Raw genomic sequence first — 26,873 nt, forward strand, 5'->3', positions numbered from 1 at the left:
ATATAATATATTTAATTTATTTGAATTGTGATCTATGAACGGTGAGAAGGGTTCGTCTCTTTAACCATACCAAACGGTCCATACCCGTCTTCTGCTCTGTTGACAGTTTAAACGAACCGACCGGCCGGGTCACAAACACTTAATTCTTTTTTATTTCCCGGTAAATAATCCACTCTCTTCTTGTAAGGCCGTTGTAACCGTTAAGATAGTTCTATATACCACAAGTTATAAAGTTTTGGCTTCAAACGATTTATGATTTTCGTATCGCGATTGGCCGACAATTTATCTTTTTCTCTTTTTTATGGGAAGACATCCAAGAGATTAATTGGTCATTTCTAGAACAAATAAGTAATGTCGACAGCGCTACCCCTGAAATGGATTTTTCGTAGAAAAGTCCACCCTCGTCCTTACATTGGTGTACTTCTACAACTACACCATTTGTCCGAAGTCTGTCTGAGCATTCACGTTTCGCTTTTTAGGGTTTCGAGTGGCGGATGAAATTGAAATCTCGATTAACATGCCGGAATCTTGCAGATTTTTGGAATTAGAACTGTAGAAGTTCATGAATACGGTTGAATTCAAGATGATGGGAGTAAAAGTTTGTCTATTGGAATTTATTCTGTTTGTCTCGTTTTGTTGTTTTGCACTCAGTGTCGCAGCACAGACAACTGATCCTTCCGAAGGTGAATCGACTCGAACATTGACGTTCGTACTCTTGGGATATTGCCTGGTGTTTGATTTTAGTTTGTTCTATACCAATGTGTTCATAAGGCTTTAGTTGCACGGAACTATGCGTTGGTCTTATGTTTGTAGAGTCTGTGATTCGTAGACGTTTGGAGGGATGTTTTACCGAACCTGGTGTATGTATGTTTCGTATATTCATTTCAACGATATAAATGAAATGGAGCTTGTGCTGTAATGTAGAACAGAGTCGTCCTTTTGTTCAGTTCATATATGACATGACACATGGCATGCTTGCCTGAATTCCTGGTTTACTCAAACAGTATGTCGATGTCTAGTGCTTGTTAACTAGACTTTTATGTCGAACAACTCTTTGCTTATCCTAGATTGGCTAGTGTTCTCCGAGTCGGTTGCAAACTGGTGTTCGACAAACACAAGCACAAAAGCATTCAACTCAAATAGACCATGTCAGTCTTTACCCATCTCTATGGAATGCATTCGTAGTGGCATTTTTATTTAATTGGCTCACTATATTTTTCTACTCACTTGCTCTGTTACATTTTGCTAATATCGTTCTCTTGCTCCTCTTTCTTCCTTTTTGAAATCTGTGGAACAAATCCTATCATCTATATAGAATAAATCTAATTACCAGCGGATATTCTTTTCTTCTATCTTCTTCCCCTTTCCTACTTATTCCATGATCATACTTTCAGTTAATGGTTTGACAAACTCTTAATAATAAAATGTTTCTTCTCCCCCTAGAACAGAGACATTAGTACCTACTCGACCTGTGTAAATGCTACTCTTGATAGATATACAATCTTATTCTGCAATTTTATTGCATGAGCACGCACAGCCGTGTAGCTTCCCCGTAAGTTATTTTCATGCCAGGTGGATGCTTCATCTTCTGTGGTCAAATGATATACAACTGCTTCCACTCTTCCAGTGCCTCTATCAAATCTAACTGGAAAGCATTCAAAAACTGTTCATTTAGCCATTAATCATCTTGTTTCATCATTATCTCTTTTCCCTTCAATGGAGTAAATCCCTTGTACTTTTATCAATTCTTTATTTATCAAGAGAATCAGCGACAATCCCTTATATTCCCCTGGATCCAGTTAATTGTATGGGGGACGAACTTTAAGCTTAAGTATTAGTATTGGTATAAACTACATTTTACTTGAAATATGGGTATGATTAACATTAAGGCAGCACCCTCAGATAACTTGTATGGGTAAAGGGTTGATGCTTTGCCATACTACTCTTTCCCATGAGAAGCATCACCTAAGATTGTTCTGAAAGCTGTTTTCATTTTTGTTTTCTTTGAAAACTTTTTCTAGCGTACACATGGTTGTTTTGCAAGGTTGGTTTTTACTGTTGGTTGGTTGGGTGTTCTCTTGACCAGTGTTTTAAAAGGTGTGGGAGGTGTACGCCTGGAGGCGCACCTCCAGGCAAGGTGCTCCCAAAACGCCCTGAGGCGTATGCCAGAGGCGCTGACACCTCTGAGGTGTACGCCTCTTGTGCTTTTTTCATGAGGCATGCTAGAGGTGTATGCCTCATGCGCCTCATGCACATATGATATAAAAAGACAGAAAAAAAGAAAAAAGAAAAAAAGGAAAGGAAAGGAAAGGAAAAGAAAGGGAAGGGAAAGAAAAAGAAAGAGAAGAAAAAAAGAGAAAAGGAAAGAAAAGGAAGGGAAAGGGAAGGGAAGAAAAGATAAAGGGAAAGAAACTGGTTTGCCCTCTGCCCCATCGGCTGGGGGGCTTCGCCCCCCAGACCCCTCTGCCCCCTTTTCAACTAATGTTATGCATCTTTATTCTTCTTAGTATAAAATATTTTTATTAAAAATAAAGAAAAAATGAGATCCCCCCTTCCTCTTCATCTTCCTCCTAACCCCCCTCCTCTTAAGGAGGTTTACGCCTCCTTGTGTTCGGGAGGCTTACACCTCTTGCGTTCTGAACTACACCTCACGCCTCTAGGTAGTGGAATGCCTCATGTCACACCTCCGCATTTTAAAACATTGCTCTTGACACTCTTTCTTTATAATATATATTTTTTAATAGGTTTCCTTTTATTTTATTATAAAAAAATACACCAACCTCTCATTAAGCCTGAATTCTCTTGAGTTTGATAAGCTTGAAACCCCAGGTTTGGTCAGGGATACACGTATATGTATGGGAGTGTGCATGTATATCCATGCACATGCATGCATGTTAATAAAGTTACAGCCTTAATTGCTATCTTCCTTTTCGATCTTATGATTTTTATGATGCACTTGCACCAATCATGCTGGTAAGATGTGATGGTTTGTACACATGCAATCAGATAAGTTTGTTGTAGTGATTTACATTTGGAGTATTTATGAGCTCCAACCATTAAAGCATTAAACTGTTTTATAATTGAGGCGAATTATGAGATCAAGTTATCATTTCTGTTGTTTTGCAGTTGCTGCATTAAGAGCTATTAAGAGCGAGTTAATTGATCCCATGAAGCATCTTAATGATTGGAATCAGGGTGACCCATGCACATCAAATTGGACAGGAATTCTATGCTTTGATCCAGTTGGGACTGATGGTTACATGCATATAAAAGGACTGTATGTTTTTATGTTATGCTTCACCTTTTTTCATTTGGTTATGTTGTGTAAAAGAAAGTTAAAAAGATTTTCCAAGGATGGAGTTTTGCAGTACAGAATTAATTCTTAATACAACGTATATGGTTACTACCTTTAGTATTACTATTATAATATAGTTCTTATTTTATAATATTTATTGTTATGGGCAAAATACCACTCATACCATCACTTTCTTTTGCCATTTATTATAGGCAGCTGTTGAATATGAATCTCTCTGGATATTTAGCACCTGAACTTGGTCAACTATCTCATATTCAAGTAATGTGAGTAATGTTCGGTCAACTATCATCAAGATATCAATATGTTTCATATTTGGAGATGTCATCCTCCTTGCCTATTATCTTTGAATATTTATATTTGATACTTCCTGTGATATTAATCACCTTGTTCTCTTTTGGAAGAGATTTTATGTGGAATGAGATAACGGGAAGTATACCAAGGGAGATAGGGAAGCTTGCATCTTTGAGACTCCTGTAAGTTGAATATATGTTATTTAGTTACAATATCTTGTTCTTATAGTCAGTATAATTATAGGCTCATCCGAATGTGCATATACCTGGTGATATATATTTTGCTACTATTGCGCCACTACTCTTTTACTTGGACCCTTCAACAAATAAAAGGACATTACCCAATGTTGGTCCTGACTATCCTGGGTCTTGGGTGGGCTGGATTGGATACAGACTTAAACTTTGGCTTTTTTTTTTTCACAAAGTGGATTCTCTCAGACTCAAACCCATTTTATCATGCTTGTCAGCTCAAGATTTTATCATTGTAGTTAGCATGCCCCCCTGGATGGACTGTGGTCAAGAATCTGCCCTAATGCCTTGGAAGGATGTGTTGATCTACTAAGGTGGAACATCTGCCTGAAAGTTTTTGATGGCTGCCCAGTCCTATTTTGTAAGGTTGGGCTAAAGCATCTGTCTTTGATAAGACCCTTTACTTCTGCAAACGTATGTTTAAGTGACAGGAGCTGATTCGAAGGAGCTCACCCTCCTGAAATGGACTAAGAAAAAGGAGCTGGTTCGAAGAGAAGAAGTAGGGTTTCTCTTGCCTTCTCAATGATTATTACAAGATATTTGTAACCTCTTGTAGGGGATAGATAGTGATGGCTAACCGTTTCTCGCTCAATTCTCTTTACGTGGACGACACACGTAAACAAACCTCAAGGGTGGTGTCGAGCGAATATCTGAGGGGAGTTCTGGGTCTGGTGATGGGTCTGGGCCTTCGAGGCTGGTTTGGTTGCCTTGCCGAGCCTATCATTCCCCTCTCCATCAAGAACGACCTTGTCCTCAAGGTCAATGTTAGGAAATTGTTGCTGCAGTTGGTCAAAATCCTCCCATGTGGCATCTTCGGGAGGGAGATTGCACCATTCCACCAAGGCTGACCTGTCTTTTAGTCTTCTTCCCCTGCTGTTTCACCCACCTGAAGTTTGCAAGTCATTTGGGTTCCCATTCCCCTTCATTAGTGAACTGGGGAAGGGTAGGACTCCTCCTATCGGTGGAAGCCAAGCATGGCTTCAAGAGACTGATGTGGAATATTGGATGCAATTTAGACTCAGTAGGAAGATCCAAGTGGTAGGCTACCGATCCGATGCGTTCTGTCACTTGAAAAGGCCCAAAGTATCGTGGGCCCAATTTCTGCGATGGGCGATAAGCCACTAATGTTTGCCTATAAGGCTGAAGCTTCAAACAGACCCAGTCACCCTTTGAAAATTCCAACTCACGGTGCTTCTTATCATAGGCCAGTTTCATACATTGTTGAGTCTGGTGTAGGTGAAACTTGAGATTTTTTAATATGTTGCCCCGAGCTGTTAACTGTTCTTCAACCGCTGCCACTGCATAAGGAAGGATGGCGGGAGGATCATGCCCATATAACACCTTGAAGGGAGTGGTTCTGGCCGTTCCTTGGAAGGTTATATTTTACCAATATACAACCCAAGGCAACCAGTGGGCCCAATGTTTGGGCTTCTCCCCAACAAAGCACCTTAAATAGGTCTCTAAGCACAAGTTTACTACCTCTAATTGACCGTCGGTCTAAGGGTGATAACTGGTGGAATGGAGTAGTTGTACCCCCTGGTCTGAGAAGTAAGACTCCCAAAACTTTCTTATGAACAGTGGGCCCCGATCTGTGTGTATGGACTGTGGGGTGCCATGAAGCTTGACCACCTCCTGTATAAAAGCTCAGGCAACTGTGGATGCTGTATATGGGTGAGGGAGGGCAATGAAGTGGGCATATTTACTCAACCGGTCCACCACCACTAAAAATCACCGATTTCCCCTTAGATTTGGGTAATCTGGTTATCAAATCCATGGTGATTTCTTCCCAGACATGGCTGGGTATGGGTAGGGGTTGTAATAGGCTGGCAGGGATCTGGGTGCTGTATTTCTGTTGTTGACAAGTTGCACACTTGGCTACATATTCCTGTACCATTTGTTTCATGCCCCTCTAATAGTAATGGGTTGCCAATCTTTTAATGGTGCATAGGGACCCTGAGTGAGCCCCCCCTCCCCCTCATGGTGAGTCATGAAAGAGTTGCAGTAACTCCTGGAGATACCGTGATGTTTCAGGTATTACCAAACGACCCTTATAGAAGAAAGTGTCATGGGTCACTTCATACCCTGGTGTCAACATGGGATCATGGTTGTATTGGTTCCTCAACTGTTTAAGATGCTTGTCTTTCTTGGCCTCCTGCCTGAGTAGGTCTAACAAGGGAAAAATGGGCCGAGACAGGCCCACTAATTGGAAATCTTCAGATCTTGAGAGAGCATCTGCCACTACATTGGAGGGCCTAGGTCTGTATTCGATCTTGAAATCATGGCCCAATAGCTTATAAGCCCATCTTTATTGATTGGGGCCTAGCACTCGTTTCTCCAACAGGTGCTTCATGCTCCGGTGGTCCATCTTGTCTGTAAATCTGCGGCCTGAAAGGTATGCTTGCCACTTCTTGATGGCCAAGGTAACGACCATTAACTCTTTCTCGTAGGTGGACTTTGCCTGAGCTCGTGGGATAAGGTCTTACTATAATAGGCCAAGGGTTATCCTTGTTGCATTAAGACAGCCCCTACACCCTTACCTGATGCATCGGTCTCTACAACAAACTCTTGGTTGAAATCGGGCAATGCTAGTGTGGGAGGGTTTGTGACAGCCCTTTTGAGCAACTGGAAGGCATCTTCGGCTTGCTCGTCCCAATGGAAGACTTGCTTCTTTAAGAGGCGGGTGAGGGGAGATGCTAGCAGCCCATACCTTGGAATGAGTCGGTGGTAGTATCCCATGAGCCAAAGGAACTCCCTGAGGCCCTTTTGAGAAATGGGTCGGGCCCAATTCACCATTATAGAAGATCTTGTCTGGGTCAGTGTACACCTTTCTGCCCATTATCACATGCCCATACCTTGGAATGAGCCGGTGGTAGTAGCCGGTGAGCCAAAGGAACTCCCTGAGGCCCTTTTGAGAAATGGGTCAGGCCCAATTCACCATTATAGAAGATCTTGTTTGGGTCAGTGTACACCTTTCTGCCCATTATCACATGCCCAAGGTAATTAATTTGAGTCTGGCCGAATGAGCACTTGGAGGGTTTGGAAAACAAATGGTGCAACCAGAGCAAGTCAAGTGTGAACTGGAGGTGCTCCAAATGGGTACCCCAGTTGGGACTATATACCAATATATCGCCGAAAAATACAAGTATAAATCGGCACAAGTGGTTTAAAAATTTCATTCATGAGTCTCTGGAATGTGGAGGGTGCATTAGTTACGACAAAGGGCATTACTAGGAATTTGAAACGTCTATCTGAGGTCTGGAAAGCCATTTTATGGATATCTTCAATGTGGGCATGGATCTAGTGGTACCCAGACTGCAGATCCAACTTAGAAAAGTATTATGCCTGGCCCAATTCGTCAAGGAGTTCTTCAATCAAGGGAATGGGGTAGCAGTCCTTCACTGTGATATTGTTTAAGGCCTAGTAGTTGACGATGAACCCTTTACCCAGCAACTTCTTTTCCATGTGCTCCACTTCAGCTCTTTGATAATGGGGGTATATGTAAGGTCTTACATTAGCAAGTGGGGCCCCTGGGTGGATTGGGATTTTGTGGTCATGGGTTCGGTGGGGTGGTAGGGTAATGGGTTCTTGGAAGACATCCGAACAGATTGAAGTAGTTGCTGTAGTTGTCGGTTTTTATTTGGGGAAGGGATCAGGTTATCGGGGGGTGTGGATATGGTCGGCCCAATAGGTAGGGAGCCCATGCTCATAAGAAGTGGGGTGTCACTGTGTTGGCAACTCTTGAGAAGGACACTAGGTGAATCAACTGCTATGGGTACTATGTGGGTCCCCTTAAGAATGCACTGCCTTCCTTGATGTGCAAATTGCATAGTAAGTTCAGTCCAGTTGCACACTACTGGGCCTAGTAGTTGCAACCATTGTACACCAAGGACCATATCCGTTCTTGAAAATTCCAGGGGGTGGAGGACTATGTTGAACACATGTCCTTGCACCTTGAGTCCTACTGACTTACATCTCCCTTCACAAGTGAGGTGGTGACCATTGGCCACGTTAACGACAAACGGGGATACCAGCTCAACGGGTAACCCAAGTCGTTAGGCTAACCCAGTGGTGATGAAGTTTAGTGAGCTCCCTCTATCAATTAATATTGCCACCTTTTGGCCTAGAACCTTTCTGCGGATCCGCATAGTTTGTGGGGCCCAATAACCCGCTAAGGCTTGCAAAGAAATCACATAATATTCAACGTTGGGGACTACCTCCATTTGTTGTACTTCAACAGTATCAGTTGGGTAACCCATTTTTTTTTTGATAAATGTTGGGTCACCCAGTTCTTCCTCTGGCTCACTCTCCTCCTCTACTTGCAGTAGGTACACTTGTTGGGCCTTGCACTTATGGCTAGGAACGAATTTGTCATCACAGTTATAGTAGATGCCCTTCTCACGCCGGGCTTGCATTTCGGTCCAGGACATCTTCCAGTAGGGGAGAGTCATGGTTCCGGGATTCTTAGCAGGAGGGGCAACCATGTTGGTGTTGGGGGTTGGTAATAGTGGGCCTAAATTAGGTTCATTCTTGATGGCAGAGGTTTTTAAAATTGGGCTGGCCATGGGTAAAGTGGGCCGGCCGATCCGCTTCAGCCTATTCAACATTTCTTCCTATAACTTGGTTAGACCGATTGCAACTACCAAGGTGGCTGGCTGCATGGTGTTAACCTCAATTCGTATATCCTCTCGGAGCTCCCCAATGAAATAACCCACTAGAGCTGCCTTCAGCCATCCATGGACACGGGTAGCAATTCGCTTGAATTCCTTCTGGTATTCCCTTACGGTTCCAGACTGTCTCAGTCTTGAAAGATATTCATTGAAATTCTCATATCCTGAAGGACTGAACCTCACACATAAGGTCTCGATGAAGTCCAACCATGTGGTCTGAGGGTGGGTCTTATGGTACCATTGGAACGGTGGCACCACAAAATGGCTTCTTATCCATGTGGATCGAGGCAATGGCCACTCGTTGATTGGCAGGAGTTTCATGAAATTCAAAAAAACCTCTCGGCCCGGTAAATCCAGGGTACAAGGTCATCACCTGAGTAGGTAGGGTAGTCGATCTTAGCTGCCCTTGACTGGGAAAGCCCCAACTTATCATCCTCCATTGCTGCTAGATCCTTCTGGCTCAAACTCCTTGGGCGCTACTGGCATCGAGTCAAACTGACCGACCAAAGCGGTCAGAGTCTCCTTGATGTCTCCTGACTCTCCGGTGGTCTGCCGAACCTCCACTTCAATTTGGTCAATCCATTCATCCACCGCCATGGATCTGGTACCGGGCATGGGTGGACTCAGCTATGATACCAGTTGATAAGACCCTTACTTCCACAAACGTATGTTTAAGAGACAAGAGCTGGTTTGAGGGAGCTCACCCTCCTGAAATGGACTGAGAAAAGGGAGAAGTGATGGGTCTGGTGATGGGCCTGGGTCTTCGAGGCTAGGCTGGTTGTCTTTCCAAGCCTATCAGTCTTAATGCCGTGTCTCCATTAGAGTATGATTCATACCCTTAAACAGATAGAGTTTGGAAAGTTATTTAATTAATGAATCTTCTTGGGTAAAAATTTCATTTACTACCTTCTTGTAAAGAGACTGGGCCGAATGGGCCCTAACAGCCTCTTATGTGATATCCTTTATTTTATCTTTTATTTTATGTTGATGGGCCTCACTTAATAGGCCTGTTAGTTGTTCTTATTTTATTTTCTTTATGTAACTGCCAAGCTGGCCGCCCACTTAAGGGTATACTTGTCATCATCAATTTGTTTTAGAGATTAATAAAAAATAGGGTTAGAGGAGAAGGAAGACTAATTCGACTTCTTCTTCTCTTACCTCTTCTCTTCGACATACACAGCTCTTGCACTATCATTCAGATCTGATTTGTACAGTTAATCATTGATTCACATCTTGGTATCAGAGCCATGTTCAGTTCCTCTTTCTTCTTTTTTCTTTGTTCCTGTACACTCCAAAATCAAGAGAGTGTATGGAGAGATAGGTTCTCTATAGTATAGAGAATCACTCGCCTAGTTGGTAGAAGGGTTTGGAGAGTTTAGTTCTGGCCAGATTTTGCCAAGAAGTGATTCTGTCTTGCTGTTGCCCGAAACCTAGCCGACTAGAGATTTTCGAGTTACCAAGAAAGGTGAAGCTTGGGTGTGGCGCTCTGTGCTTGGAAGGTGTCTTGTGACAGCTAAAGGAGGGCGGTTCAGGTTTGGAAGAGTTTGGGTTACTCTGGTAGGTGCGACAGTGTCTTCTCTCTCCCGCCCATCTGCTGGACGGAGCAAAACCCTAGCTTTTCAAGCACCCAAGTTCTGGTTTGATTTCATGTAAATTCACATAGTCAAAATTTCCTGTTCTTTGATTTCCATTTGATTAATGGAGACATATGGAAGTGAGTTCAAGCAGGTGCCAGCTTTTGGACCTGCTCCAGTAGATTCCGTTTTGACGGGTGTTACCACAATTAAGCTAGATGGGATGAACTATCTTGCTTGGGCACAGTCTATAAAAATCTATGTTTGTAGTAGAGGAAAACTCGGGTATCTCACAGGCAGCAAGGTGAAACCCAAAGAGACAGACCCTAAATTTGAAAGATGGATGCAAGATAACTATAATGTTATAGGATGGTTAGTCAACTGTATGCAACCTCATATAAGCCAACACTATCTCTGGATGTCTTCGGCTAAGGAGATATGGGATAGTGTAACTGAGACCTATTCACAGAAATTGAATGTAGCCAGAGCATACAAATTGAAAAGTGATGTGAAGAACCTGAGACAGGGGGAGAAGAGTGTGGCAATCTACTACTCCATACTAAAGTCCCTATGGCAAATGTTATGGAAACAGTGGTATGGGAGAGTAAAAAGGATGCTGAAATGTATAGAAAGCTAGTGGAGAGAAATAGGGTGTTTGAATTTCTCACTGGACTCAACCCTGAGTTTGATATTATCAGGTAGAACATTTTGGCCAGGGATGAGGTTACTCTTTCAAAGGCATATGCTATGATAAGTAGTGAGGAGAGTAGGCGGTAGGTGCAGTTGCAGAGTCCATCTACAAAACATTTTGCACATGCGGGAATGAAACCAAAGGGCCCTACTGAGAAAAGAGAGCAGTTGTGTGAATATTGCAAGAAACCACGACATACAAAGGACACCTGCTAGAAGCTTCATCCTGAACTTCTTCCCGATAGGTTTAAGAACAATAATAACCCTAAGAAAGGCAGTCAGGTGGGAAAATCCAAGACTGCTAATGCTGCTATAGTGCCTGAGGGGGGAAGTAAGGAAAGTGAAGAAAAATCAACTATTGAGCAATTGGTTGCAATGAAACTAGATTTTGAGAAGTATGGGAGGCTCTAAATCACCTGGAAGCTACGATTTCTTCAACTCACCTTTCCAACAGTACATCATCTTCATCGGCTTTTGCTCACTCAGGTACATATGCCTCAGCAAATCATGCTTCAGTTTTAGGTAATCATAAACTCCCTTGGATTATAGATTCCGGTGCATCAGACCATTTGACCAGCCTATCTAACGTTTTTTGTTCATTCCATCTCCTCTCTGGGAAAGAGAAAATATCCCTGGCTGATGGGTCACTTGCCCCCATCTCTGGTAAAGGAGATATAAAGACCTCTGACACCCTGTTCTTATCTTCTGTTCTCCATGTTCCTAAGCTTCACACAAACCTTTTATCTGTTAATAGCTTAACAAAGTCCATGAACTGCAGCATAACCTTCTTTCCCACTCATTGTGCTTTTCAGGACCTGTAGTCTCAAAGGACGATTGGGAGTGGCCATGAGGCGAATGGAATATACCTGCTGGACACACTAGATCAAGCCTTGGGATCACCTCATGGAGTTGCTTTAGAGTCAGTTGTGTCAGAGTCTGTTAACAAAATTTTGTTATGTCATTTTCGGTTTGGTCATTTGTCTTTTTTTGCTTTAAGTCATCTGTTCCCAGATATGTTTAAAGGAGTGTCTTTATCTAGTCTTCATTGTGAGTCATGTGAGCTAACAAAGATTGTAGATATTCCTATTCAATCAGTAATAAAAGATCTCTTTCTCCTTTCCATATTGTTCACTCTGATGTGTGGGGGCCATATCACATGCCAACCATGGGGGGCTACAGGTATTTTATCCTTTTTATTGATGATTATTCTCGTTATACTTGGTTTTATCTCATGAAATCCCGGGATGAAGTACCAATCATTGTGAAAAATTTTCATGAACTCATCCTCACCTAGTTTAATACCTGTATCAAAATATTCCGCCCTGACAATGCTAAGGAGTATTTTGAGAAAATCCTCTTCACCTACCTTGAAACTTTTGGGGTTATTCATCAAAGCTCTTGTTCCTACACTCCACAACAAAATGGGGTGGCGGAAAGAAAGAACAGGCATGTGGTTGAGGTTGCCAGATCCCTTTTATTTGCATCCCATGTTCCTGTAAGGTTTTGGGGAGATGCTGTTCATACTGCTACCTACCTAATCAACCGTATGTCCTCCAGGGTCCTTGGCTTTAAAACCCCCTTTAGTCTTCTCTTCCCAGATGAGGATCTCTTTTCTCTCCCTCTCCGTGTATTTGGGAGTACTTGTTATGTGTATATTCATAGTCACCAAAGGCATAAATTTGAACCTAAAGCTCATAAGTGCGTGTTTCTGGGATATGCCTCTACACAAAAGGGTTATTGTTGTTTTGATCCAGTTTGTGGCACCCGCTTTGTATCTCGGGATGCCACCTTTGCAGAGTTGACTCCTTTCTTTAGTGTTCCTCCTAAGGGGGAGAAATGTGATGAACCCTTTGCTATGTCTCCAACTGTTCCTCTTCCCATCCCTTGTGAGTCTGATCATGGGGGGTCCACCTCTTCCACTGGACCCACCCTTGATCCTCCTCTTGCTTCTGCTCCTACTCTCCAAAGGTGTTACCAAAGGCGGAGATTCAGACATATGCAGGTTGTTTCCACTCCTTCAGAAGAGCATCTGGCCACTCCCACAGTTCCTGAGGAAACAGATCAGCCCTCTATCGATCCACCTTCGATCGTCCCTGACCTTGACCTTCCTATTGCTCTTCGCAAGGGCAAGCGGAATTGTATAGCCCATTGCATCTCCAAACATTTATCTTACAACCTTCTCTCTCCTTCCTACTACTCCTTTTTTGCTTCTATCTCTTCACATGTGACACCTAGGTCTGTACCAGAAGCATTGTCTCAACCTGAATGGAGGGATGCTATGATGACTGAACTTGAAGCATTACATAAGAACCATACCTGGGATGTTGTGGACTTGCCGGAAGGGAAGGAACCAGTGGGGTGTAAATGGGTGTTTACCATTAAATATCACTCTGATGGCTTGGTTGAGAGGTATAAGGCTAGGTTGGTTGCCAAGGGTTACACCCAAATGTATGGCATTGACTATCTTGAGACCTTTGCTCCTGTAGCTAAGATGACTTCAGTTAGGGTCTTGCTTTCTCTAGCAACTACCTTTGGCTGGCCCCTACACTAGTTTGATGTTAAAAATGCTTTCTTGAATGGAGATCTGCATGAAGAGGTCTATATGTCTCTACTTCCAGGAGTGTATGAGAAAGAAATGAAAGGCAAGGTGTGTAAACTACACAAATCCCTTTATGGTCTCAAACAATCTCCTCGGGCTTGGTTTGAGAGATTTCGGCCCGCTCTTGTCTCCTTTGGCTACATTCAAACACAATCTGATCATACACTGTTCTTGAAGAGAAATGACTCTCTGGTGACCTTCTTGATTGTTTATGTTGATGATATTGTGGTCACGGGTAATGACATTGAAGAGGCCAGTAAACTAAAAACATTTCTCCGCTCTGAATTTGAAATTAAAGATTTGGGAGATCTTCAGTATTTCTTGGGCATTGAAGTTGCTCGATCTAAGGATGGTATATTCATATCTCAGTGCAAATATGTCCTTGATCTTCTTGCTAACACTGGTAAACTTGGAGCTAAACCCATCTCCACTCCCATTGATCCTAATCATAAGCTTTCTGCCACAGATGGTGCACCGGTCTGATAAGGGAGTGTTTTAGAGACTGCTTGGGAAGTTGTTATTACCTTTGCATGACTCGGCCAGATATTTCCTATGCAGTAAGTGTTCTCAGTCAGTTTATGCATTCTCCCAGATATACTCATCTAGCTGTTGCAGAAAGGGTTCTGTGCTACTTGAAAGGTACTCCAGGGAAAGGTATTCTATTTGCTAAGGAGTAAGAAACAATCAGTAGTTGCTAGATCCTCAGCTGAAGCAAAATACAGGGCAAGGCTCATGGTGTGTCAAAATTACTATGGCTACGATCCCTTCTAGAGGAATTGGGGGTGGACTACGAGCAACCAATGATGCTCTATTGTGACAACCAAGCTGCTATCAACATTGCACATAATCCAGTTCAGCATGGCAGAACTAAGCGCATTGAGGTTGATAGGCATTTCATAAGGGAAAGAGTCTCTTCAGGAGAAGTCTGTTTACCATTTATCACATCAAAAGAGCAACTGGCTGATATCTTGACCAAGGGAGTTCCCAAGGGGAAATTGACACACTATATAAGCAAGCTGGGCATGATTGACATCTATACTCAGCTTGAGGGGGAGTGTAAAGAGACTGGGCCGAATGGGCCCTAACAGCCTCTTATGTGATATCATTGAGGTTGATAGGCATTTCATAAGGGAAAGAGTCTCTTCAGGAGAAGTCTGTTTACCATTTATCACATCAAAAGAGCAACTGGCTGATATCTTGACCAAGGGAGTTCCCAAGGGGAAATTGACACACTATATAAGCAAGCTGGGCATGATTGACATCTATGCTCAGCTTGAGGGGGAGTGTAAAGAGACTGGGCCGAATGGGCTCTAACAACCTCTTATGTGATATCCTTTATTTTTTCTTTTATTTTATGTTGATGGGCCTCACTTAATGGGCTTGTTAGTTGTTCTTATTTTATTTTCTTTATGTAACTGCCAAGCTGGCCGCCCACTTAAGGGTATACTTGTCATCATCAATTTGTTTTAGAGATTAATAAAAAATAGGGTTAGAAGAGAAGGAAAGACTAGTTCGACTTCTTCTTCTCTTACATCTTCTCTTCAACATACATAGCTCTTGCACTATCATTCAGATCTGATTTGTACTGTTAATCACTGATTTTAAACCTGATATTAGAGGACTGATTCACATCTCTTCTAATTGCATATAGCACATGATCTAGCTTTGTTGGACTTTGGATTCATCAATTCCTAGTTGTTTTGGACTAACCTCCAATAAGCATGCTTATAGATGCATAGAAGGTAGTAAGTGAAATTTTGGTTATGCAACTTTGAACTGCACCTAAGCAAAGGGCCAAACTGAGAAGATTACCTGTTTTTTTTTGGCTTGGGGAAAGGCATTCATTGGCACGTGGGCCACCACATGCTGGGGGGATAAACATCTCCAAAGTTAGTAAGGTTCTTAACATACTAGACAAAGGGGATCCCAAAGCTTATTTAAGGAAAAGGGTGAAAAAAAAGTTAGATTTGTGCCAAAAGGCAGGGGACAGGTGTCAAGTGGTGACCAAGAGTTTGAAACTGGGCAGAAAATTGGGAAGGAGGTTTAATGTGAAAGGAATGGTGCATCCTTTAAATTATTGAAAGTATCACTTATCCTTGCAGATCTTGCAAGTGCAGTAATGATGCTACCTGCCTCAAGCAGTTAAGATATAGATGTTGACATGCACTTAGTGGGTGCTTGGACTTAAATTGGTAGGATATTTATGTAGCAATGGGGCAAGGGAAGCACTCTCAGTCATTGGAGTGGCAGAGTTTGATTTGGAATCCTAAATGAGCTAGTGTGGTCCTCCTATAGAGTTTTCCAAGACAGGAAAAAAAAGCTAGAAACTTCAATGAATATTATTCATACAGTGGTAGTTTATTGGATTCTTACAAGAGATGAAGTGGTAATTTTTCATTTGATGACATATTAAGAGCTTGGCATGAAATCTCTAAATCCTCCATTGAAGACAGATTCAAATTCAAAGTTGGTTTCCTGTATCCCAAAGTGTGGTCACATTGAACTTTGGTGGTGGCTCATTAGGAAACCCAGGGAATTTAGGCTTTTGAGGAGTGTTCAAAAATTCTAATAGAGAGATATTCATCATGGTTGTATTCTTTTGTTATTTCTATTAATCTTTTGCTTTTACTTTTGGGGAGTGATTTGGGCATATCCCGTTTTTGATAAAAGCGCACATCCCTAATCATTATTTAGGAATTGTAGGAGTGTCCAGAAATTCTAATGGAATACTCATCATGGTTGCATTCTTTTGTTGTTTTTATTAATCTTTTGATTTTACCTTTGGGGAGTTACTTGGGAAAACCCCATTTTTGATGAAAAGGGCATATCCCCAATCATTGTTCAAGAAGTGCATATTCAAAAGTCAAAATCATACCATATTTTCACTTCTATCATAAGCAACAGTGGTTTCTTTATCTTTTCACTCAGGATGGTCAAAGAGGGGATGTGATAAAATCACTACCCTTACTTTTCCTGGTTTGGCCTTAAAAGGGTTTTCATGTAGTTGTACATAGCCTTATAATAAAGCATATAAGGATTCTTTGGACATGGGAATTGATTCATTCTAAACGCTCTGTAACACTTGCGTTTTGTTGCTTTCAATAACCTATGTTTGTTGACCAGACCAGGTTTTACAAGAAATATTCTACATAACTTGTTCTTGATTCTTCAACTATTGGCATTTTTTCTTTTTCCTTAAAGAAAATAAACAAAAAAGGTGATTAGTTCTCAGTACTACTCGTTCATGAATGTCTATCCATCTTTTGCTCAATTTATATGCCTACTTATATGGTTTTTTGATTGTTTGAGATGTTGACTCTCTATGTGTACATATGCAGGCTCTTGAATGGAAACAAATTAACAGGTTCTTTACCAGATGAGATTGGTTTTCTTCCCAATTTAGATAGGCTCCAAGTAGACCAGAACCAAATATCGGGATCAATACCAAATTCATTCGCCAACTTGAATAGCACTAAGCATCTGTTAGTGGCAACTTAACTTTGATATTTCTTTTTAGTTAGCTTAGAAACTTATGATTTTTCTGATATAAAATATATATATTTTTTTGCAGCCACATGAACAATAATTCAATTACTGGGCAAATTCCACCCGAGCTTTCGAAATTACCTAATTTGCTTCACTTGTGAGTTAATATAGTGGTTGCTTCTGTTGTTAATCATATAATTCTACCCTCTAGTTTTTAATTATCTACACTTTTAGATTCAGTAAAATTATGTATTCTTATTCATATAATACCATTCTCTAGTTTTAATTATTTACACTTTTAGATTTGATAAAATTATGTTTTGTTGTGCTTATGATTTTGTTGTTGATGATATGAACATTTCTAGGCTTTTGGATAATAACAACTTATCTGGGTATCTTCCACCAGAGTTGTCAAAAATTCCACAGTTACGCATACTGTACGTTCACCCACTAATCCTCTGAATTGTTATTTCTGATTTATGTAATTTCTTTATTTTATTTTTACAGGTAAAAAATTTTGCTTATTTACCTATCAGAATGATAGTATTATCATCATGTCCATTAGTTTTTAACTGGCAAAATATATTTCATGGTTTACAAAGCTGATGCGCCCAGGATGGTTTTATAGGTTATCTTGAATATGAGGCCTAAACAGATAAAGTTCAGAGGAATAATAACTTTGTTGATCAACTTGTTCAAAAAATCAGTGTGGCAGAAATGCATATGCCTAGATGGATGAGTGGCAAAACTAGAAAGGATAGGGTCAGAAATGAGGTCACTTGAAGGAACCTAGGAGTAGCTCCAATAGGTGATAAAATGAGAGAGAGTAGACCTTTGTCAGCACCCATAAGAAGTGATCTGTTGAAAGTTTAAGGGGCTAGAAGGGGTAGGGGTAGAAAAAAAAGGACATGGGTGAAAGTAGTAGGAAATGTTTTAAGTGCTAATAATTTAACAATGGATATGATATTAAATAGAATGGAATGGCAATTGGTGAAACAGGATTGATGTAGCCGACCCCAAATAGGTGGGATAAGGCTTGGATGTTGATGATGAGGAAGTTGTCTCCATCGTAAGATTGTTCTGTCTCTTCAATCGACAATGTGGTAACATGCTTGAATGGTTCAGTTGTCAGGTAATCCAACAACAAATCTGAAGAAACAACTAACTCCTAACAAAAATGATGTAGAAATGCTCCACTGGTTATTTATCAAAAAGAAAAAAATGCTCCACTGGTTTAATACACCCTAAGTGGCCCTCATATGGTCTTCAGAAGCCAGACAAAATACATGCTTAAGTGTTGTCCTCCCAAATGAATCTGGATTTGATACACTTGACAGGATCAATTTTGGGCTGTTTAACCATTGTGAACAGCCCATATCATCACTACATTTGAAGAAACCATGATCATTTGAGAAGAAAGCATCGGTCATTGAGGGATGCTTTTTTGTCTGGTTTCTGAAAGACAAGGGTTTGGGAAAATGAATGATCTTAAGATCTCCCAGCTTCTAATTGAATTTTATTTCATCTAATTACACTAGAGTGTAAATTACATGAATACCCTTAGTAGGACGACTGCATAACTAACAACAATAAAAGGGTTGTAGGCCCATTATGGATAAAAAAGGACAGCCTAGTGCATGAGGCTCCCACTAATGCAGGGTCTGGGGAGGGACAGATGCACGCAGCCTTACCCCTGCACATATTGAGCTGAACATAGATGTCAATCATGCTCAACTTGCTTACATATTGGTGTAGCTTGTGCTCTGCAAGTCCTTTTGTAAGAACCTAAGTCAATTGCTCCTTAAATGCAGTAAATGGTAGACAAACTTCTCTAGATGCAACTTTTTCCTGTATGAAATGTCTATCTACCTCAATATGTTTGGTTCTATCATGCTGGATAGGATTATGAGCAATATTAATAGTTGTCCGCTTATTATAGTACAACATCATCTGTTTATCATAGATAATGCCCAACTCCTCCAAGAAAGATCTAAGACATAGCAACTCATACGCACCATGAACCATAGCAACTCAAAATACTCCTTAGCATTGTTAGAGTGTCTTGACAGTGTAGCCGGCCAGAGATAAGAGAAGAGGAGAGAAGAGAAGAGAAGAAGAAGAGAGAAGGTTTGCAATGTAACAGTACTAGCGGCGCTAATGTTTATTTTACTATATGTAGGGCGACAGAAAATAACAAGGGAAAAGACCCTTGTGCCCCTGAGTACAATAACAGACATAACAGAAATAAAAAATGAAATAAAAAACACTTTAATTAGCCAAACAGGCCCTAACATCTGCAACTAAGTTATTTTAACATTATTCTAACACTCCCCCTCAAGTTGGAGCATAGATGTCAATCATGCTCAACTTGTCACACAAATCTTTGTGCCGCACATGATGAAGACCTTTGGTGAAGATATCTGCAAGTTGCTCTTCCGAGTTGACATATGGTGTGCACACTTCTCCATCAGCCTTGTGTTTCACTGTGAACACCCACTTGCACCCCACTGGTTCCTTCCCCTCAGGAAGATCTACCAACTCCCACATACCATTTTTGTGTAAGGCATCAATTTCTTCCTGCATTGCATATGTCCATTCAGGTTTTGACAAAGCTTCTGCCACGGTCTTAGGGATGGGGAAACTATCCACAGAAGAGAGAAAGGCATGGTACGAAGGTGAAACATGCTCATAGGACACAAAATTAGAGATAGAATGATTAGTGGTACAAGATCTAATACCCTTTCTCTTAGTAATAGGAATATTAAGGTCATTGGGGACAGGTGAATCAACATTTAAAGGAGTAATGGGAGAAAGTGTACCTGGCTGATGAGACGGATCTGCCTCAGGTGAATCCGATGATGTTGGTTGCATAGTGTCCGGCTCCACGACTCTTAAACTCTGCTGGCTCTTATGGCGACGATGAAAAACCCGAAACGGAGGAGGATTGGGTAAAGGAGGTAGTTGAATCAGAGTCGTTGCTTGTTTCTCCTCAACCTTACTCTCCCCCTGAGGAGAAACCGAGAAGAACGGTTGACTCTCAAAGAATGAGACATCAATGGAAACATACTACTTGCGGGCAATGGGATCATAGCAACGATACCCCTTTAGAGATGAAGGGTAACCAAGAAAAACACAAGGAATAGCCTGAGGGTCAAATCCTGAAACACACATGAAGACGGAAAAAAGGTGACTGAGCAGTTCGAAGAGTGAGTAAGACTACTAATGGACAGCAAATTAATAGGTAATTTCGGAACATGCAGGACATTAGGAAGAGTAAGGCCAAGTGGGAGAGATATGGTGCCTCGGCCAGCTATGGTAGAAAAAGAACCATCAATCAGTCTTACCTTATCTCTCCCAGAGAGAAGGTTATATGTTTGGAAAAAATTTGACTTATCGGTCATGTGATTTGAGGCTCCGGAGTCAATAATCCAAGGTGAATCAGTAGTATGAAATGACACATGGAAGGCTGTGGCATTACCTGATGTAGACGCAAATGAGGTAGGAGTAGGCCCAGAATCCACCTGGTAGAGAGTCCTACCATACAATTCCAAGTGTTCATGGAAGGAGTTGATAGTATCTTCCTTAGGGTCAGAACCGGGATATCTCTCCTGAGTTACGGAAGGACTAGTCTCTGTCGATGCCATATTAGCTGAGTTATACCTTTTTTGATTCCGCTGGCCTGGTTTCTTGTTCTGATTCGGTGTTGACTTCTTACCAAAATTCCTGTGCCCATTTAGGTTTTCCATGGAGATCCCAGCATGTATCTTTTGTGTGTCGTGTCTTCTGGCAGTGAGTGCACCAATCTTGACAGTGTGGCGGGCCCGAGATAAGAGGAAGAGGAGAGAAGAGAAGAGAAGAAGAAGAAGATAAGAGAAGAGAGGATAGAAGAGAGAAGGTTTGCAATGTAACAGTACTGGTGGCGCCAATGTTTATTTTACTATATATAGGGCGATAAAAAATACAAGGGAAAAGACCCTTGTGCCCCTGAGTACAATAACAGACATAACAGAAATAAAAAACGAAATAAAAACACTTTAATTAGCCAAACATGCCCTAACATCTGCAACTAAGTTATTTTAACATTATTCTAACACTCCCCCTCAAGTTGGAGCATAGATGTCAATCATGCCCAACTTGTCACACAAATCTTTGTGCCGCACATGATGAAGACCTTTGGAGAAGATATCTGCAAGTTTCTCTTCCGAGCTGACATATGGTGTGCACACTTCTCCACTTTCAAGATTCTCTCTGATAAAATGCTTGTCCACTTCAATGTGTTTCGTCCTATCATGCAAAACTGGATTAGCAGCAATATTGATGGCAGCTTTATTGTCACAGTAAAGTGACGTAGGATTGCTCATTGCGAAACCCAGTTCACCTAATAGATTTCTTATCCACATGATTTCCGCAACCCCATGAGCCATCGCTCTATACTCTGCTTCAGCACTGGATCTAGCCACCACACTTTGTTTTTTGCTTTCCATGTGACAAGGTTTCCTCCTACAAAGGCACAATAACCACTGGTAGACTTTCGGTCATTGACTGCTCCTGCCCAATCTGCATCAGTATATACTTCCACTTTTAAGTGACTGTGTTTCTGGAACAACAAACCAGCTCCAGGAAACTTCTTGAGATATCTCAAGATCCTCTCTGCAGCCTCAAAGTGAGTTGTCATCGGGTTGTGCATGAATTGACTAAGGACACCCACTGCATAGGCAATATCAGGCCTGGTCATAGACAAATACAGAAGTCTCCCCACGAGTCTCTGGAACATCTTTACATCTTTCAAAAACTCTCCCTGACTGTCTCCCAGATGGTGATTAGGTTCAATAGGTGAATCAGATGGTTTTACCCCCAACTTGCCTGTATCTTCTAGTAGATCTAGTACATACTTCCGTTGGGAAATAAAGATGCCCTTGTGAGAGTGGGCAACTTCAATTCCAAGAAAGTATCGTAAGGGGCCTAGATCCTTCACCTCAAATTTAGTGGCTAAGAATTTTTTTAGTCTTTGGATTTCAGCCTCCCAATCCCTATGATCACTATGTCATCCACATACACAATAAGAGCTGCAATTTTACCTTCACCTCTTTTTTCAAACAGGGTATCTGACTGGCATTGTTTGAATCCCATCTGTTGGACTGCTAAATGGAACTTACTAAACCAAGTCCGAGGTGATTGTTTCAACCCATATAGGGACTTTTTTAACTTGCACACCTTTTGTTCACTGCCTTTGGCACAGAACCCTGGGGGTTGGGTCATGTACACTTCCTCTTCCAAGTCACCATTCAAGAAGACATTCTTGATGTCCAATTGGTGAAGATCCCAGTCAAGATTTGCTGCCAAGGAAAGGAGAATCCGGATAGAGTTCATCTTCGCTACTGGAGCAAAAGTCTCTGCATAGTCCACTCCGTATACCTGTGTGAAGCCTCTTGCTACCAGTCTAGCCTTGTACCTTTCAACAGTTCCATCAGCCTTGTGTTTCACTGTGAACACCCACTTGCACCCCACTGGTTCCTTCCCCTCAGGAAGATCTACCAACTCCCACGTACCATTTTTGTGTAAAACATCAATTTCTTCCTGCATTGCATCTGTCCATTCAGGTTTTGACAAAGCTTTTGCCACGGTCTTAGGAACGGGGACACTATCCACAGAAGAGAGAAAGGCATGGTACAAAGGTGAAACATGCTCATAGGACACAAAATTAGAGATAAGATGATTAGTGGTACAAGATCTAACACCCTTTCTCTTAGCAATAGAAATATTAAGATCATTAGTGACAGGTGAATCAACATTTAAAGGAGCATTGGGAGCAAGTGTACCTGGATGATGAGACGGATCTGCCTCGGGTGAGTTCGATAATGTTGGTTGCATATTGTTCGTCTCCACGGCTCTTGAACTCTGCTGGCTCTTATGGCAAAGATGAAAAACCTGGAACGGAGGAGGGTCGGGTAAAGGAGGTAGTTGAATTTGAGTCGTTGCCTGTTTCTCCTCAACCCTACTCTCCCCTTGAGGAGAAACCGAGAAGAACGGTTGACTCTCAAAGAATGAGACATCAATGGAAACATAGTACTTCCGGGCAATGGGATCATAGCAACGATACCCCTTTTGAGATGAAGGGTAACCAAGAAAGACACAAGGAATAGCCCGAGGGTCAAGTTTACCACGAGTAGGTGACAGATTGTGGACAAAACAACAACACCCAAAAACACGCATCGGAATGGTGGATAGCGGAGCTGTAGTGAACAAGAGCTGATGTGGGGCGTTGTACTCTAGTAGCCGAGGGGGCATGCGATTGATGATATATGTCGCACACAATACTGCATCCATCCAGAACTGTTTTGGCACATTCATATTGTTTTTACTGTAGCTACTGTAGCTACAGTAGTCCGAACCAGTAAGGAGAAGAAGAAAGAGAAGAGAAGAAGAAGAAGATGAAAGAACTGTTGAACTTGATAGCTAAACCCTATCAGTCGACCTCGTAATAGTGATTAGGCTTCTAATTAAATGTACAAGGACTAAACTGCCCCTACTTAAGTATGGGACAGAGAACCTCTAATAAGACTGCCACATAAGCTCATAACTTAACCAATGTGAGATTACTAATCTACCCTTATTCGGCTAACTCTAACACTCCCCCTCAAGCTGGAGAATATATATTATATAATCCCAGTTTGTTACATATATAATTCACTCTCCCTGAGCTTAAGGCTTTTGTAAACAAATCTGCCCACTGATCACCTGAGCTTACATGTTCTGTGCTTATCTCTCTAGTAAGAACCTTCTCCCTCCCAAAGTGGCAATCAATCTCTATGTGCCTTGTTCTCTCATGAAAAACAGGGTTGGATGAGATATGGAGCGCAGCTTGATTGTCACAGTACAACTTCATAGGTTTATCCATGTGGAACCCGATTTCTTGTAGGAGATTCCTCAACCACAGTAATTCACATGTAGTGTGTGCCATGGCTCTGTACTCGGCTTCAGCACTGCTTCTAGCCACAACCGTCTGCTTTTTACTCTTCCACGTCACAAGATTTCCTCCAAGAAATGTGCAGTAACCTATAGTAGATCTTCTATCAGACACAGAGCCCGCCCAATCTGCATCCGTGTACCCAACTACTTCAAGTTTTCCTCTTGGTTTATACAATAGCCCACGACCTGGAGCTCCCTTCAAATATCTTACAATTCTAAGAACTGCATCCCAGTGAGATATACGAGGGTTCTGCATTAATTGGCTCACCACACTGACTGCAAAGGAGATGTCTGGTCTCGTGATAGTCAAATAGTTCAGCTTCCCCACTAGTCGTCTATACCTTCCAGGATCATCAAATATTCTCCCTGTATCACCGCTCAACTTAACATTTGGTTCCATAGGAGTCTCAGCCAGTTTTGCACCTAACGGTCCTGTTTCGTCCAATAGATCGCGAACATATTTTCTTTGGCACAGGTTTACACCTTGTCTTGATCTAGCAACTTCTATACCCAAGAAATACTTCAATGTCCCAAGGTCTTTTGTTTGAAAATGATTTTGCAGAAAGACCTTGAGTTTGTTGATCCCCAATTTGTCACTGCCAGTTATGACAATATCATCCACATAGACCACTAATAAAATCTTTCCAGCTTCTGAGTCATAGCTGAACATTGAGTGATCAACCTGGCATTGTTTCATTCCAAAATTCTTCACCACTTCACTAAACTTCTCGAACCAAGCACGAGGTGATTGTTTCAACCCATAAATTGCCTTTTTCAGTCTGCACACCTTACCAGCCTCCCCCTGAGCAACAAACCCAGGTGTTGCTCCATATATACCTCCTCTATAAGGTCACCATGATGGAAGGCATTTTTTATATCAAGTTGAAATAAGGGCCAATCATACATAACTGCTAGGGAAATTAACACATGGACAGAGCTAATCTTAGCCACTGGAGAGAAGGTCTCCATATAATCCACTCCATAAACTGTGAATACTCTTTAGCAACAAGTCTGGCTTTCAGACGCTCCACACTACCATCTGGCAAGTATTTAACAGTATACACCCATTTACAACCCACAACATGCTTACCAGGGGGAAGAGTAATGAGCTCCCACGTGTGAGTATGTTGAAGAGCAGAGAGTTCCTCCTCCATTGCCTGCCTCCACCCAGGTGAACTAAGAGCCTCTTGGACATTGTTAGGTATGGAAATAGATGACAATAGTGAAACAAATTGGCGATGTGAGGCGGAAAGGTGAGATACTGAAACAAAATTGGAAATGGGAAGGAGAGTAGAACTACGTTTACCTTTCCGTAAGGCAATGGGTAGGTCAAGTCCTGAAGGTTCAGCAACAGGAGCAACAACAGGATCCGCGGACAAGGTAGAAGCTGGAGGAGGGGCCGGTGTCGTTCGACGTGTATACACTTGCCGAATTGGTGGTCGTTCAGTAGGGATCTGCACTGGATGAGATGACGAGTCAACTCCAACAGGAACACCCGGAACGGGATCATTGACCGGAAGAGGAAGAGGAAGTAAAGGTGGAGACGAAGATGCTTCAGTTTCTGAGAAGAAGGGAACAGACTCAAAAAAGGTGACATCAGGACAAACATAGCACTTCCGAGTAATGGGATTGTAACACTTGTACTCTTTTTGAGTCCGAGAGTAGCCAAGAAAGACACACTTAATGGAGCGTGCATCCAACTTGTCTATTCCAGGACTCAGATTGTGAACAAAGCACACAGCCAAAGATACGAGGTGTTAATGGAAAGGGAGACAAAGTGGGAAACAAGATAGAGAAGGGAGACCGACCATGAAGAATAAAGGAGGGCATCCGATTAATGAGGAAACACGCAATAAGTACAGCATCACTCCAAAACCGTTTAGGAACACTCATATGATGAAGAATAGACCGAGCTGTTTCAAGGAGATAACGGTTCTTCCGTTCAGCCACCCCATTTTGTTGAGGAGTGGATGCGCAAGAAGTTTGATGAATGATGCCATGCTGTTCTAAATACTGTTGAAAGGAAGTTAGAAAATATTCACGACCATTATCTAAACGAAGAACTTTGATTGGAACACCAAATTGTGTGCGTATTTCAGCATGGAATTTTTGAAAAATGGAAAATAATTCACTCCTTTCTTTCATTAAATAAATCCATGTCATTCTTGAACAATCATCAATAAAAGTGACAAAATACTTGTAACCATTATAAGACTCTATTTTGATCGGGCCCCAAACATCTGAATGAAGCAAAGCAAAATGACTCAACATACGACTTTCAACTCTAGGACTGAAGGAAACACGACTCACACTGTAACACTGACAAATGACTCAAAGACGACAGGCATGTGATCAGAGGCTCCAGAGTCAATAATCCAAGGAGAGGTTTTAGATGACAGGCAAGCTATACCTGACAAGCAAGCTATACCTGAGTATAGTGGGCAAGAGTAGCAGTAGTGTGCTATGAAGTGGACTGAAGGAACCGCTCATACTCATCACGCGGTACATTCACCATCTCCCTTCCGGAAACAGATGTAGATGTGGAAGGAGTTAGGTCTGCCTGTTGATTATCACTGACATCAACCCCACCAGCAATAGCATGATTGGCCCATTTAGAGGGAGGGCGGCCATGAAGATCATAACAGAAATTTACGGAATGTCCTTCCCTGCCACAGTGGGTACACTTCCTTGTAGAGCTACCTTTTTCTTTGCCACGGCCTCCCCCTGAGTCACGACCACCACCACGGCCAAATATGGAACCACCACGGCCTCCTCGGGAGGCATGTCCTCCCCCTTTCGTACCACGTCCACCTCCTCTGGCTGTTACAAAAGCTGATCTATCAGACAGTGTGGGATTCTCTATCTGTCCCAAAGAAATCCTGCGGAGCCGAGCAAACACTTCCTCAAGTGTAGGAAGGGTAGAGCCCCCCAATATTTGGGCTCTAACTGGTTCATACTCTGATTTCAACCCCACTAAGAACCTTGTGACATCTAGTTGTTCACTCTGTTGTTGTTGAACTTTAACATCTGGAG

The 26,873-nt window shown here is 41.9% G+C and overlaps 1 protein-coding gene across 5 annotated transcripts in view; it reads left to right on the forward strand.

Moving 5' to 3' along the window:
* Positions 1–243: 243 nt before the first annotated feature.
* The window catches only part of LOC148853215 (putative LRR receptor-like serine/threonine-protein kinase At1g06840), a 132,173-nt gene continuing 105,543 nt past the window's right edge, over positions 244–26,873 (forward strand). The window contains exons 1-7 of one of the 5 annotated variants that reach the window (XM_088947574.1): positions 244–683; positions 3,127–3,277; positions 3,508–3,579; positions 3,718–3,789; positions 16,724–16,867; positions 16,957–17,028; positions 17,237–17,308. In XM_088947574.1, the coding sequence (XP_088803700.1) occupies positions 563–683; positions 3,127–3,277; positions 3,508–3,579; positions 3,718–3,789; positions 16,724–16,867; positions 16,957–17,028; positions 17,237–17,308 (704 nt within the window). In that variant the 5' untranslated portion in view covers positions 244–562. Of the gene's footprint in view, positions 706–3,126; positions 3,278–3,507; positions 3,580–3,717; positions 3,790–16,723; positions 16,868–16,956; positions 17,029–17,236; positions 17,309–26,873 lie in introns of those variants that run through there. The other 4 variants (XM_088947576.1, XM_088947575.1, XM_088947577.1 and 1 more) reach the window with 4 other exon arrangements.

The sequence above is a fragment of the Nelumbo lutea genome, chromosome 5 (genome assembly GCF_056320005.1).
Source record: "Nelumbo lutea isolate HS-2025 chromosome 5, American lotus-T2T, whole genome shotgun sequence".
NCBI classification, from domain to species: Eukaryota; Viridiplantae; Streptophyta; class Magnoliopsida; order Proteales; family Nelumbonaceae; genus Nelumbo; species Nelumbo lutea.